Genomic DNA, 15468 nt, shown 5'->3' with positions numbered 1-15468 from the left:
AAAAATTATTAAAGCCATATGGTACCACTAGTGGCCATAAAATATAAAATAACAAAAGTAATATAGAGTTAGCTATAAAGTTAAAGATAAGTAGGGTAGCAATAAAAATAATAAATACATGGAATAAAGGAAAACAAAGGAAAAGTGAAAAGGGGGCAGGATTACATAAAAGAACAGAAATGGGAAAAATGTTAGGGATTGGTGGAGAAAAATACTAAAAATCTAATTGCACAATAAAGGAAAAAAGTTGATTAATGTAGGAGGAATAAAAAGTAAAAACAAAAGTTAAAAAACCATATGTATGCTTTAAAACTACAGCATGATAGAAAGGAAAAAAGAAGCAGAATGGACAAAACAATAAATACAGCCACCCTCCCCCAAAACACCCACCTAAAGCCTCTCTGATAGGGGTGAATTTCAAAGATCTTCAACTCAAAAATAAAAACTAAAACTAAGACAAAATGTTTACTTCGGTTTACACTGGGTCTTCTAATGCTGGAGTCTTCTATGTAGAATAGTTTGTCGCTTGATGTTGGAGTCTTGTCTTTTCTAATGTTTAGGCTAGAACCTAGACCTGCTTAGACTTGCCTTCATTTTAGGATTGTTCCTTCTTTATGTATCAAAAAATCTCTGCTGGCCAGACTTAGCTTTGCAGCTGTGGGTAGGGCAATTTCTAACTTTTCTAGAGGCTCTTTAGTTTGTATACAGTGCAGTTACTAATACCTGATAAATGGGGCATTTCCTGAGTGCATTGCAGAGTATAGGAAGTAAACAGAGCATTGAGGTATGTATTATATTGGGCTGGAGATATGGCTTAGTCATTAAAGAGTAGGCTCACAACCAAAAACATGGATCTGTGCTATAGGATCAGTCTCAGTGCAGTCCCACACAATATCAAATGTGATGTAGGAAGGAGGTAGCTGTGGAAATTGTAAGGTTAGATAAAAGAATAACATCATCCAAAAGGTAAGCCAGATGACCTTGACAGAGCTTTGGAGATTTCAGTCCAAATAGTGAACTGCTTAGTAGATAGGTAGCCCCAAGCAGTTCAGCCATCCACTGACTTCAGACACACACCATCAGTCTCCACAGCCATCCTGAAGTAGTAGAATCCATTTCTTCTTCTTTTTCTTTCTTTTTCTTTTCTTTCTCTTTTTTCTTTTTTTTTTCTTTTTTTTTTTTTTTTTTTTTTTTTTTTTTTTTTTTTTGAGACAGGGTTTTTCTGTGTAGCCTTGACTGTCCTGGACTCACTTTATAGACCAGGCTGGCCTCGAACTCACAAAGATCCACCTGTCTCTGTCTGCCGGAGTGCTGGGATTAAAGGCGTGCACACTCATGCCCAGCTTAAAATCCATTTCTTATCATGGAATGTGTGGCAGCTGACCACTGCGCTCTTCATTGCCTGACCCTCCAGCTCTCCTAAACTTCTTAAACTACCTTTCTCTGTCATAATTGTTGTCTCTCACCTTAAGGGTTGTGAGCAGGCTTTTGTTTGGCTTTCTGAATTGTGATTATGCCTTGTTTCCAGATGCCTAGTTCATTTTCAACCAATAGACTAATTCTCAAGATGGCACGCAGGGACAGCCGTTTGAAACAGGAGCAATGACAAAATGGACCTTTTTTCCAGTAGTCATTGTCTTACCAGATTTAGAACTAGGCCCATGTCTTAGCAAGCATTGAGGACTTGCTCTGTGTGAAAGATTGGCAGTCTTTTTTTCTCTAGGACATCTGGCTTACCTTTTAAAGGAAGCGTCTGTTTTCTTCAGGGCCGGAGCCTCAGCTGGAGCAGTGCATTGCCCATTACTGTTTGCTGCCGCTTTCTGGTGTGTGTGTGTGGTGGGTGGCAGTGTGTGGTTCAGCCAACCTATCACCTCCTGTGTGATTTCCAGTGCTCTTGCAATTCTTCCCTTGTTCAAATAAAGCTTGACTTTGTTATCTTCACCTTTCTCATTTACCCTGTCCCATGAAGGTGATTGCCGTTTTACCTCAGAAATCTCAGTTTTTAAATAAATAATTTACTCCTTTTGTTCCAGGGTTCTGTACATTAATTTTTTGTCAAAATTTGTTTTTAGATTTACTTACTAATGACCTTTTCTTTGTTGACACAATTTTAGCCAAGGTACTACATTGTAGTTCTTTATATTACTCTTTGGGTAGCTTAATTATTTTCAGTATGTATGTAGTTTGACAGTCATGTTTTTTTCTACTGTTTTTAGGCAGAAGACCAAAAACTTTTAGTAGATGAAAAGAAACAAGTTGAGAAGCTTGCTGAAGAATTACAAGGAAAAGAACAAGAACTAATTTTCCTTTTGCAAAACAGAGAGGTTTGTTAAGGATATACTTGTTTATAATGTTTTGTTAAGAGACTATAGATTTATAAAATCAATTATGGTGTAGATATTTGTTTTATGAAGGATTTCTTTATAAAACTCTTTTTAAAAGTATGTGTTCTTGTTATATTTAGTATGCTAATGATTGATTTAAAATATAACCAGGGCACTTTCATATTGTAATGTGGGAAAGAAAGGTCAATATTAAGAATCCAGCTTATGAATAATGTTATAGTTTAAAGTAATTCTTGATGTCTTTAGTATATCTTGATACATTTAAATTTTAGCCCTTATTAAGCTGAATTCTTATGATATTCTTTATAGTGCTTATGTTAAACTTACTTTTAAATTTAAAGTATATTATTTGTAGATCTGTAAAAGAATTGGAACTGTTTATTTGCTTTTTCGAGACAGGGTTTCTCTGTGTTAGCCTTGGCTGTCCTGGACTCACTTTGTAGACCAGGCTAGACTTGAATTCACAGTGATCTGCCAGCCTCTGCCTCCTGAGTGCTGGGATTAAAGGCGTGCTTCACCACATCCGGCTAGAACTGATTTTTATAATAGTAAGATTTTAGTCTGTTAGACACTTCCTGATCTAACTAATATATTTTCCTTACTAATACAAAATTTTAGGCCAGGTTTGGTGGCAGCATACTCCTTTAATCCTAATACTCCATAGGCAGAGGCAGGCAGATATCCATGAGTTTGAGGCTAACCTGGTCTGCATAGAGAGTTCCAGGCTAGCCAGGGCTGTATGATGAGAGTCTACCTCAGGAAAACAAACAAAAGGTAAACTAACAATAAGCTAAACTAAATAAAATTATAATTGAACTTAATTGTTAAAATAAAATGGCTAAAAATTACATGTAAATTTAAATTTTTGTCTGAGCTTCAGGATATTAAAAAAGAATTTACTTATTGTCATTGCTAATTTTAAAAATTAAAACAGTTATCATATTTTCTACTTAAATATTTAGCTGGACATGGTATTTGTATTTATCTATAACTCTAGTACTTTGGAGGAAGAAGCAGGAAAATCAAGAGTTCAAGGTCATTGTGTGTGCGCGCACATATATATTATATATACATTATATATATATATATATATATATATATATATATATATATATAGTGAGTTTGAGACCAGCCTTGACTGAAAGAGACTTTGTCTCAAAAATATTTTTTAATATCCTGCCAAATTTTTCCCAAATATATTTCTTCGTTACTTAGAGCAACCATATCTTTTTCTTTTCTTTTCTTTTCTTTTTTTTGGTGATGGGGGCTTACTATGTAGCTCTGACTTTCCTGGAACTTACTATATAGACCAGGCTTGAATTCACAGAGATCTGCCTGCCTCTGCCTCTTGAGTGCTGGGATTATGTCACCATGCCCAGCCTAACTGTATCTTTTTATAAAAAAAGATCCTGTTAGAACACCTGTCATAATGTATACATTTACTTTACAGAAAGAGGTCCATGATTTGGAAGTACAGTTGACTGTCACTAAAACAAGTGAACAGCATTATTTAAAACAGATTGAAGAATTGAAAATAGAGCGTGAAAAAGAAAAGTATGTTTTTCACATCTGTCTGTCTGTCTGTCTATCTAGCTATGGTTTAATTACTAAGCTTTATCATAAAAGCAAATTATGTTTACAATTTCTATCAATGGATTTGAAATTGAGTTTTATTCCTAACTAAAGCCAGGCATGGTGGTGCACAAATATATTCTCAACACCCTAGAAGCTGAATCAAGAGAATTATGAATTGAAGGGTTTGGCTTTGCAGTGAGATGTTGTGTCAAAAAGAAATGTTTTATAACTATTTCATTGCTAAAGGAAGCTTGCATCATTTATATCAAAGAATAAATAAGAAAGTTAAATCTATTGGTAGTGAGATACTGTGTCAGAAAAGAAATGATTTGCCTATTTCATTGGTAAACGAAGTTTGTTTACTTTATATAAAAGAATAAGAATGTTAAGTCACTTCATATTAGTATATAGTTATCTCTTGGTGTTTATGAGTTTTGGTTCCAGAAACCCTGAATACACACAAATCTGTAGATACTCAAGTTCAAGTGCTATCAGCACAGCATTTGTATATAAGCTATGCATATCCTCTTACAAGTAAGTTTTAACTCACTTTTTTTTTTTTTGAGACAGGGTTTCCTGTGTAGCCTTGGGTGTCCTGGACTAGCACTGTAGACCAGGCTGGCCTCCAACTCATAGTGATTCACCTGCCTCTGCCTCCCGAGTGCTGGGCTTAAAGGCCTGTGCCACTACCGCCTGGCTTAACTCACTTCTATACTACTTACAGGATTGGATATAATGTAAATGCTATGCAAAAATTTGTTTTATTATATTCAGAAAATAATGGCAAGGAAGAAGTTTATATACTCACTCCAGATATATTTTCTTGAGAGGTTTCAATCTCTACATGGACAAGTCCATGATTGTAGAATTTCTATTTATAGAAGGTCTAATATTAATTTGGGGAAGGCATTTGGTTTCCCATAAAGATAATTTTTATTGTTCTTTTTTCTAATTTGAATAAATTGTTTCATATGTTTGTTTTGACAAAATTTCAATGTATAAATTTATTTCTAAAATTATCCAAATAAAGTATCCAGTGGAATGATTTCACTTAATCAGGTTTAAATTGAGAATGATTTATCATAGAGAAAGGAGTAAGTTTAAGTGCATGTCAGTAGTAAACACTATTTTTCCCCTTTGATCGCTTCTCAACTCTAGATAAAAATGGTAAAGTGTTAGGTGTGATGCCTCATCCCTGGAATGCTAACATTTGGGAAGCTGAGGAAGGAGGACTACTATGATATTGAGTCCAGGCAGGACTACAGCATTAGTCCCAGGCTGACCTGCAGCCTCATCCTTTTTTTTTTTTTTGTAGCTCCATTCCCTCATTCTGATACTCTTTCAACAGTTTTTTTTTTTTTCAGGAGACCTTGGAAACATTCATTTATTAAAAATTTCCTTAACAATAGAGTGGTTATATTTTAGTATATTTAGTATTAATTTGTATTATCTTTTGTATATTTAATCTCTCATTATTTAGGAAAAAAATGTTTGTTTCCTCCGCTGAATTTCTAATATTGTTAAGCAGGAGGAAGCAGTAGGTGCTCTTGAAATAATTTGGTGATACCACACTCTGCTTTTATTTAAAATTGATACCAGCTTCAGCCGATAGTAACAATACTTTCTCTTTGAGTATGAAACATTTGAGACCTTTCAAGAGTGATTGCATTTTAATTACAAACAGTTCATGCTTTAGGGGTTATTCTAATTAAACTTTCAGAAGTTTGACATAGAATATTAGAGGTAAAACAATTATGTGAAGAAAATAATGTGTCCTTCATACTTTGCAGAAGAAAGACAGTGCAGGGAGTATACAAAGAAATATAATGCATTACATAGTGAATGTTAATATGGAAACAGTTTATACATATGTGAACAGATAATGTAATGATGTAGCATGAAACTATAACTTTGCTTCAAGAATTAATACTCAGTATTGTCTCATCTATATTTTGCCTTTTCTTTTCCCTTAAATTACTTTGAATTAATTTTATATATCATATTTCATATGTAACTATTCCCATTTGACATGTTTTTTTAAAAAATAGACTTGAGAAAACTGAATTAACTGCAAGCTGCAACATGCTTTCCCTTGAGAACAAAAAACTGGCACAAGAAGCAAGGGATATGGCCCTAGAACTCAAGAAACATCAAGAAGATATCATTGTAAGTTTACAAAGTTATCAGTGAATTTGCTTTCTTACCTTTAAATTAGAGGGACTTTTAAATATAGGTTATCTGAGTACCCTTTCATTTTAAAAAGTTTCATTATTTTAGAGCTGATTTTTTTTTTTTTTTGAGAAAAAGCTGCATGCTCTTTTTTCATATGGCGATAATGGACAACAGAAAATATAGACTATCAATATATGAAGCTAATACAATTGTAAACATTACCAGTCATGGATTTCTATGGAATATATAATAATAAATAATTTTGTCATTTTCTTCAAGAACATATGAATTAATATAAAAATAGTAAATGTTCAAATATGTTATGCAAAATAGGATATGACATATGTTCATAATCGAATAAAGTATTATTGGTGTTTATGAGCTTGCTTCTGCATTTGTGGAAGAGGAGATATCAGAGAATAACATTGATTTTTGTCCTTGAAAGTTGAATTATGAGTTTCGTATTAACTAATGAATAATGAAACATGAATAAAGTATACAAGCTTCAAAGTGCCACTGGGAAATTGGATATATTTTATTAGCTGCTACATACTATTAGGATTGTTATTAATACAAGTCTATAAAGCAGAATTTTACAAATGAGATAGTACACTATTAATTTACATTCTATTGCTGTGATAAAACACAATTTTAAAAAAGCAGCTTGGGATGGGGAAAGGAGGGTTATTTGGCTTACATATCAACAAGCACAGTCCATTTTAAAGGGAAGTCAGGGCAGGAATTCAAGACAGGAACTTTGAGGTAGGAATCCAAAGCAGAGGCCATGGAGGTGCTTTCTCCTTGGAGCTTGCTCAGCCTGCTTTTTAAAAATAGAATCTAGGACAGCTGCCCAGGGGTGACACTGACATCAGTGGGTTGAGCCCTCCCACATAAATCATCAGTGAAGAAAATTTCTCATAGACTTGTTTACAGGTTAATCTTATGGAAGCGGTGTTTTGAGGTTCCTTCTTGACAGATATTATAACTTGTGCCAAGTTGACCAAAAATAATCAACACACTCATGTTCCTGATTTTTTTGTATAGTAAAATAAAATTCATGCTAATAGATCAAAGTTTTAAAAATGAATTTCAGTCATATTTTTGTTCGAGCAAAATGATTAACATAAGCATTGCTGATTATCTTTCTAGAATAGCAAAAAACAAGAAGAAAGGATGTTGAAACAAATAGAAAATTTGGAAGAAAAAGAAATGAATTTAAGGCAAGAATAATGAATTTGTCTCTGTCTCAAAAGGGTTTTAGAATTTTTCTATTGTTGAATATTGTATAAAGTGAAAATATTGAATATAGGTTTATGTTTTTAAATCCTGCCTGAAACTGAAATTATAATAATCATATAGTTAAGTAATTAAAACCAAAATTATGAAATAATTCTTTAAAACTTAAAAATTATGCTACCATATCTAGAAAACTTAGATTAAAAAATTTAAAATTACTTTTAAGAGCATCAATTCTTATATAATGTTAAAATAGTTGTTTACTGTTTCAGAGAATATATTCTTATTCATAATCATAGAATTTTGCCTTTTTAATTAATTTTAATCATGTTTCTTGATGTTTTTCACAATAATTATTTGTATATATAATACTTTTTATTTTGGATATTTGCACTTTCTAGTTTTTTACTATTATAAATAATTCTGAAGTAAAGAAGACTCACATGTATTTTCCTTATTTTAAATTTGAGAGAATACCTTTTAGTTTTAATTTTTTAAGATCATAGAAATAATGATTCCAGTGACTTGGTAATTAACTGGTTTCTGGTAATGCTTATTAACTGTAAATTGTGAAATACAATCAAAATCATGTGAAAACTCTGGTTTCAAAATGCTTCAATTCTTATCTGGTATCATCACTAATTTATCGATAAGGTAAAACATAAGTAACACATTTTTTAAACATTTATTTATTTATTATGTATACAATGTACTGCCTGCATGTGTGCCTGCCTGCCAGAAGAGGGCCCCAAATCTCATTATCGATGATTATGAGCCACCATGTGGTTGTTGGAAATTAAACTCAGCACTTTTGGAAGAACAACCACTGCTCTTAACTTCTGAGCCATCTGTCCAGCCCCATAACTCACAATTCTCATGATTTGAAGTTACTACCTTTTGCATAAGCTTTGAAAAATTTCAAAATCTGCCTATAAGATATTTTTTGTAAAATTATCTGCAAATGTCTGCAATCTTTAATCTTTTAAGGGCCTTATTATTTACTGTTGACTTAAGCATTAAAATAGCAATTCTTGTGTGTGTGTGTGTGTGTGTGTGTGTGCGTGTGTGTGTGTGTGTGTGTGTGGTGTGTGTGTGTGTGTTTGAGATAGGGTTTCTGTGTAGCCTTGGCTATCCTGGACTCACCTTGTAGACCAGGGTGGCCTGGAACTTACAGAGATCTGCCTGTCTCTGCCTCCCTGAGTGCTGGGTTTACAGGAATGCACCACTGTGCCTGGCTAAAATAACAATTCTTTATCCATTTTATTTATAGAATTTCTATAATTTGTTTTACTTTAATTTGGGGCATTTTAAAACTAGAAATTTAAATGTTTTCTATTTGTTTTTCTCTTTGTGAATTTATACCATTGCTTTTATACTTAAATATTTTGCCTCCTTGAATTCATGTTCCTGTTTTTTATTGTGTTTTCAAAATTTGTGTACTGATATTTAGATTTTCCATTTCTTTTAAAAGAATATACACACATTTCAATACATCAGCTTACTTGCAACCACATCTGTGAATTTATGACATGTTATTATTATTAGTTTATTTTGATATGTCTTTTAAAATATTTTTACTAATTCTTTTAAATTTTTTTATATTTTGACCATATTCACCTTCTTCCCTCAACTGTTCCTAGATCCACCCCCATCTCCATACCTACTGAACTTCATGTCCTCTTTTGCTTTTCTTTAAATCCATCAAGTCTGATTTGTGGTGCCAGATATTCATGTGGGGCTAATCCATGGAGTGTGGCCAACCTACCAGAGGTGACACCCTTAAAGAAAATTTACTGTCCATCTCACAGCATCTGTCAGTTACCAAAAGCATCTAAACTAGGAATAGAACTTTGTCCGTGCTGGGATTTTGTTCAGCTTGAGCTTTCATAGGTCTTAAGTATGCTATCAACCACTCTGAGTTCATATATGCAACTACCCTGTTATGTCTGTTTCCCTGTAGTCATCCACCATCTCTGGTTTTTACTGCCTTTCTGCTTCTTCTACAATGACCCTTGAGCCTTGGGAGAGGGTGTGTGATGCAGATGCTCCATTTAGGGCTGAGCACTCTGCAGTCTCTTATACTGTACACATTGACCAGTTGTAGGTGTATGTGTGTTAACATAGTCTACTTCAAAGAGAAGCTTTTCTAATGGGGTTGAGAGCTTCACTTAACTATGGGTGTTGTTCGGTCAGTAGGAGTCAGTTTAATAGTCTATTAGCAGAATAATAGTGATAGGAACATAATCTGGGTGCCCATCAACTGAGGAATACATAACGAAAATACGACATATTTGCGCAATGGAATATTAATCAGCTTTTAAGAAAAAGGAAACTATGAAATTCATAGATAAATTAATTGATTTGGAAACAACATCCTGAGTAACATAAATCATACCCAGAAAGACAAATGTAACATGGTTTCTTCCATATGTGGCTGTCAGCTTTAAATATTTATATATGTGTGTTTTCATTTGGAGTATCCATAGTAGTCAGGAAACTAGTAAGGAGCCATGTGTTGGGGGAATTTCCAGGGGCAGGCAGGTAGAATAAAGTGATAAAAGAGAAAAAGAGGAATAATGTGACAGGAAGTGTTAAGTAGGATGAGGATAGGAGGGCAGGGTAGAGGAAGACAGACTTTTAATAAAATCACATGGAAACCTACTAGAAGCTTTGTAAACTACATACACATAAAAATGAGTTTAAATGGAGGTACCTTATAATGGGGGGATGATGTCATACTAGACACACAGGCTAGCAAATTAAAAGTTCACACACAGGGATAGGTACTTCTTTATGAATGTTGGCCAGTATGATTCTATAGGTAGATCCCCATACATTATACATACATTTTAGTTACTGTCCATAACTTGATGGTAAGACCTTATTTGCTGAGGACACCACATACTTGAGATACAGAACATGGAGAAATCAAGCTGGTAGACTCGGAAGCTTTATCCCTATTGGTTAGATTTCATAGTGCTGGAAGGTGTCATGCACATACAGGAAGAGAAAATGTGTCATCAGTGATACACATCTGTGAACTCTGAGCTACAGTAATGACTGGGTGGCATTATATACTCAATATAATAGTGACATGAGATGTGGGAGTAACCAATCACATTTTGATGGATTTAAGGACATCTCCACAAGACAGAACTCATATCTGGCACCATTGCCAAGGCCAAGAGTCCATAGCTAGATTTATAGAACCTATGGGAAGGGCCTATGTAGACCAGGCTGGACTTGAACTTGTAGTGATCATCTTTGTCTCTGCCTCCTGATTTCTGGGGTTGTAGGCATGAACTCGATGCCTGGCTTGATATGCAGTTTTACTATTGGTTATCTAAATCTCTCAGCCTCCCCCTTCTCCCTCCCTCCCCACCTCTGTATTTTAAGTTTCTTTTTTAATCCATTGGTAACTTGGATGATTTCCAAATATTGTGTGTGTGTTCTTGTTTAGATTCATATTGAAATTTTGGTTTCTTATGTTTGGTTAAAGAATGTGCTCTTGAAAACTTATATTTGAAATTATTTGAAATCTTTAGACCTACTACAGCTCTTCATAGAATTGTTTGGAGATTATATGAGGTATTGTGAGTAGAGTTGGATACAGTGCTTGATATAGTCAGTGCTTAATAAATTATTAACTGCTAAGTATTTTCCAGATTGAGAAAGTCATTTTTTGCCATACCCATAATGATTGATTTTTACCCTTTTTACTCATCTTTCTTCTTCAGAAACATCTATTATTTACATATTCATATATCTATGATTAAACCACAAACTTTAAAGAGAAGCTGTTCATTTTTTTCTATGATTTTTTAAAAAAATTAAATTCATTCACTTAGTTTTTGAGACAAGATCTTAACTATATAGCCAAGGGTGATCTTCCTGGTTCAGACTCCCAGGTGCTGGCATTGCTGGGTGTTATACCACACCTGTATCAAGAGTCTCTAGATGTGTGTGCACATGAACATAAAGTATGTGAGCAGGTGGAAGCCATTCTACACATGTCATTCTTCAGGTACTGTATGCCCTTTCCAGACTCTAGGGATAATTCACCAGTTTAAAACTCTCCAAGTAACGTTAGGCTGGCCAGTAAACAGCCCTCAGTGTCTGCCCGTTTCTCCCCCTCCAGCAGTGTACAAGTATGCTTTAACAATCCCTATTTTTTTATGTAGTCTATGGGGATAAAAGTCAGGTCCTTATGTTTGCAAGGGAAGCACCTTATCTACTGAGCTATCTTCTTAGTTCAAGAAAGTTGCTTTTAAAACAATATTTAAAGTATCTGATTAATATATTCTGAATGTTTACTTTTAGTATGGACTTACAGACCTTTAAGTATACATTTTAAAAAACATTTTATTTAACTTCAATTTATGTGTGTTGGTGTGAGTGTGTCAGATCTTGGAGTTACAGACAGTTGGGAACTGCTATGTGGGTGCTGGGAATTGACCCCGGGTCCTTTGGAAGAGCAGGCAGTGCTCTTGACCACTGAGCCATCTCTCCAGCCCCTAAGTATCCATTTTTTTATGGCAGTGAACATATTGATTATAAATTTTTATTCTATTTAAAGAATAATGCTGGCAAGATATCTCAGTGGTAAAGGTGCTCACTGCCAAGCCAGATGTTTTGCATTTAATCCCTGGAATCCACATTATGGAAGAAAAGAACTGACCTTTAGAAGTTGTCCTCTGACTTCCATACATGTGCTATTGAAATTATACATTCTTTTTTCTCTGTCTCTCTCAATAAATAAGCAAATAAATAAATACACATGAAAGATTTTAGGAAAAAGTTAAGATAAATCATATCCTGGATTCAGTTTTTGAGAGGTTAAGTCGCTGATTACATTATCAGTGTAGTAATGACACAAAGGAAAACCACAACTTAGAAAAATACCTTCAGGCTGGAGAAATGGCTCAGTGGTTAAGAGCACTGGCAGCTCATCCAGAGGTCCTGAGTTCAATTTCTTGGAACCACATGGTGGCTCACAACCACCTACAATGAGATCTGATGCCCTCTTCTGTCTGAAACTCTCTTCTGTCAGGTAGGCATACATGCAAATAGAGTGCTTATAGACATACATACATTCATCTTTAAAAAAAAGAAAGGAAAAATATCTTCAGATGTCCACGGAGAAAGGCATCAATATTTTTATCTGTAGTATGTAAGACTTTAATGAAAATATTTTAAAAATAATGTATGAATATAATACAAAATTAGAAGGGACAAAGGATCAAGAACAGTATCTTTCTTTTGCCTTTTGCTTTTCTGCTATCTTGTTTTCCTCACCCAAAGCATCACTTTTCTTACGTTTCTGGAGATTTTTTTAAGCAATGATACATGTATATATAAAATATCATTAAAATAAATTATACTTATGTTTTTAATTGATTTTTGTAGAATTTTATATATGTTAGAATGATGACTAAGAAAAGAAAAAAATGAAATGTTTCTGTTTTTTAAAAGTAGGAAAATGATGGCAGATATGCACATAATTTAAAGACAAATATGTAAAGGAACTTAAATGTGGGAATGGAAATGTGCCTAATAATAACTATGCAGAAAAAGTTACCAATCAAAATGAGAACTCAAACCTAGAAAATTAATTAGTCATTTAAAAAATCTTAGGAGATAAAATGAAAATACGGTTTTGGTTATGATGCTATTCGTGCATTTTCTTTTAGGGATGAACTGGAATCAGTAAGAAAAGAGTTCATACAGCAAGAAGATGAAGTTAAATGCAAATTGGACAAGAGTGAAGAAAATGTATGTTATATTTAGTAATAGATTTGATTAAAAAATTTAAATAATAAAACTACACAGATAATAAAGTGACATGTACTATTGTATAAATAAATAACTAGTAATCTAGGTACTAAGTCATTAACATTTAAAATACAATTTAAGGAAGGATACAGAGATGGCTCACTCATTAAAAGCACTTGCTGCTCTTGTCAGAGACCTCTAGGTTTAGTTCTCAGCACCCATGTGACTTACACCTAGCTGAAACTCTAGTTCTGTGAGATCCAATTCTATCTTCTGGATTCTGTGGACACTGTACACATGTGGTAAATATGCATACAGGCAAACCACATAAAATAAAATCCTTAATGGTAGAGGCTAAGTTGTATTGTTTTATCATATATATATTTGTAAGAACTAATCATAATTCTAGACTATTTGAAAAATGTTCAATTTTTATTATTTTATGTTTATGAGTTTTTATTATTTTATGTTTATGGGTTTTTGCCTGAGTGAATGTCTATACACCTTGTACATGCTTGGTGCCTATGGAGTGCAGACAGTCCCTGGAACTGAAGTTATAGATAGTTATGAGATGCCAAGAGGGGCTGGTAAGTGAACCAGGTTCTTCGGAAGAGCAGCTAGGGCTCTTAACTACTAAGCCATCTCTCTAGCCCCAAATGTTCAATACTTAATTTTGACTTATGTTTCTAGGCTAACTTAAAGACTCATGCTGTGATAATATTTAATATATTAAAAAGTTGTGTTGTGCCTTAAATATGGTTTCAATAAGTTGAGATAAAATATCTCAAAACTATGAGAGTATAACGTATGCTACATGATTATTCAGTATAGTGTATATAGAGTGAGTGGGAAAAAATTGTGCCAAAGTTGATGCCATGCTTGATTATAAAGGCTCCTTTAATCATTCAACAAGTATTATCTAACACCAACTATGTCCCAAATATTGTTCTAGGTGCTGAGTTTAGATATTTATTTTGGTGGGCAGAAGTGGTCTGAAGTTTTTATTAGGGAAGTAAAACCTTTTAAAACTTGAGGATGGAATGAGGAGAGATGAAAGACACTATAATCTTTTGGAAAACAACTAAAATTTGTCTTAAAAGCATTAAAAAATTTGAGATTCTGGCCTTGTTCAGCTTATTTACTTATTTCTAAAACAGTCATTGTGGCTAGTAAATAATTTGAATAGAATTACCATGGGATTTACAGTAAAGGAATCCCTTGAGGGAAGGGCGCTGGCAAAACTATAGTTGGTCCTCTACTTAGATTCTACTTCTGGAGTACAGAGAAAAGGAATTCAGTCAACACTTAGTAAGTCCGGGCATACTTTCTAGAAGAAGAAACATTTAATTGGTTTACATGAACAGAAATTAGTAGGAGTAGAATTTAATACGCAGAAGAATATTCCAAATTTTTAAAAAGCCACAAATTATTTGGGAAACACCTGAAAGTATGAAAGACTATGACAGTTTTAAATACTTAAAATTTATGATGGCTGAAAGATGGAGGCTAGGGTGGTAGTAATAGCGACAATGGATGAGGATGAGTAGAGAGAAAAACAGAGAGATGGGAGTAAGAAATAGGAAAATTGAAGCCCCCATAACTTGTATTTAGGAATTTAAGGATAAGGATAATGAAGATTTTTGACTTGAGAATTGTTATATTTACCATATGGTGGCTTATAACCATCTGTAATGTGATCTAATGCCCTCTTCTGGCATACAGGTGTACATGCAAATAGAGCATCATATACAATAAATAAATGAAATCTTTTTTAAAAGCTGGGCGTGGTAATGCATGCTTTTAATCCCAGCACTCGGGAGGCAGCGCTCGCAGAGGAATCTCTTGAGTTCGAGGCCAACCTGGTCTACAAAGGGAGCCCAGGACAGCCAAGGGTACACAGAAAAACCCTGTCTTGAAAAACAAAAACTAAGCAAGTACAGAGACTGGGGAGATGGTTCAATTGGAGAAGTGCTTACAATGCAAATATGAGTTCAGATTCCTCGCACCCACATAAAAGCTGAGCACAATGGCAGGCACAAAGTCTGAAATCCCAGAACTGACAAGATAGAGACAGGCATATTTCTGGTTCTGATTGGCTAGTCAGCTTTAAGCTCAGTGAGAGAGTGTATCTCACATGTACAACACACAGGGATGTACGACACATGAGAGAGACAGACAGACACACAGACAGAGAGAGAGAGACAGACAGACAGACACACACACACACAGAGAGAGAGAGAGAGAGAGAGAAAGAGAGACAGACAGACAGACAGACAGACAGAGAAAGAGAAACAAAGAATTTCAAGTATAATCTGTTTTGTTTGTGTAGAAATTATTAGTGATAAGGGGCCAACCTGGTCTACAAAGT

The 15468-nt window shown here is 34.1% G+C and overlaps 1 protein-coding gene across 1 annotated transcript in view; it reads left to right on the top strand.

Annotated features, from left to right (window-relative positions):
• Positions 1-15468, top strand: part of Sycp1 (synaptonemal complex protein 1) — an 81388-nt gene that overhangs the window by 35667 nt on the left and 30253 nt on the right. The window contains exons 16-20 of the mRNA XM_051165544.1: positions 2217-2324; positions 3796-3899; positions 5969-6086; positions 7242-7312; positions 13019-13100. Coding sequence (XP_051021501.1) covers positions 2217-2324; positions 3796-3899; positions 5969-6086; positions 7242-7312; positions 13019-13100 — 483 coding nt within the window. The remainder of the gene's footprint in view (positions 1-2216; positions 2325-3795; positions 3900-5968; positions 6087-7241; positions 7313-13018; positions 13101-15468) is intronic.

Source organism: Acomys russatus, chromosome 23 (genome assembly GCF_903995435.1).
Source record: "Acomys russatus chromosome 23, mAcoRus1.1, whole genome shotgun sequence".
In the NCBI taxonomy this organism is placed as follows: domain Eukaryota; kingdom Metazoa; phylum Chordata; class Mammalia; order Rodentia; family Muridae; genus Acomys; species Acomys russatus.
The sequence above is the reverse complement of the archived record's forward strand: the minus strand, read 5'-3'. Positions and strand labels throughout refer to the sequence as shown.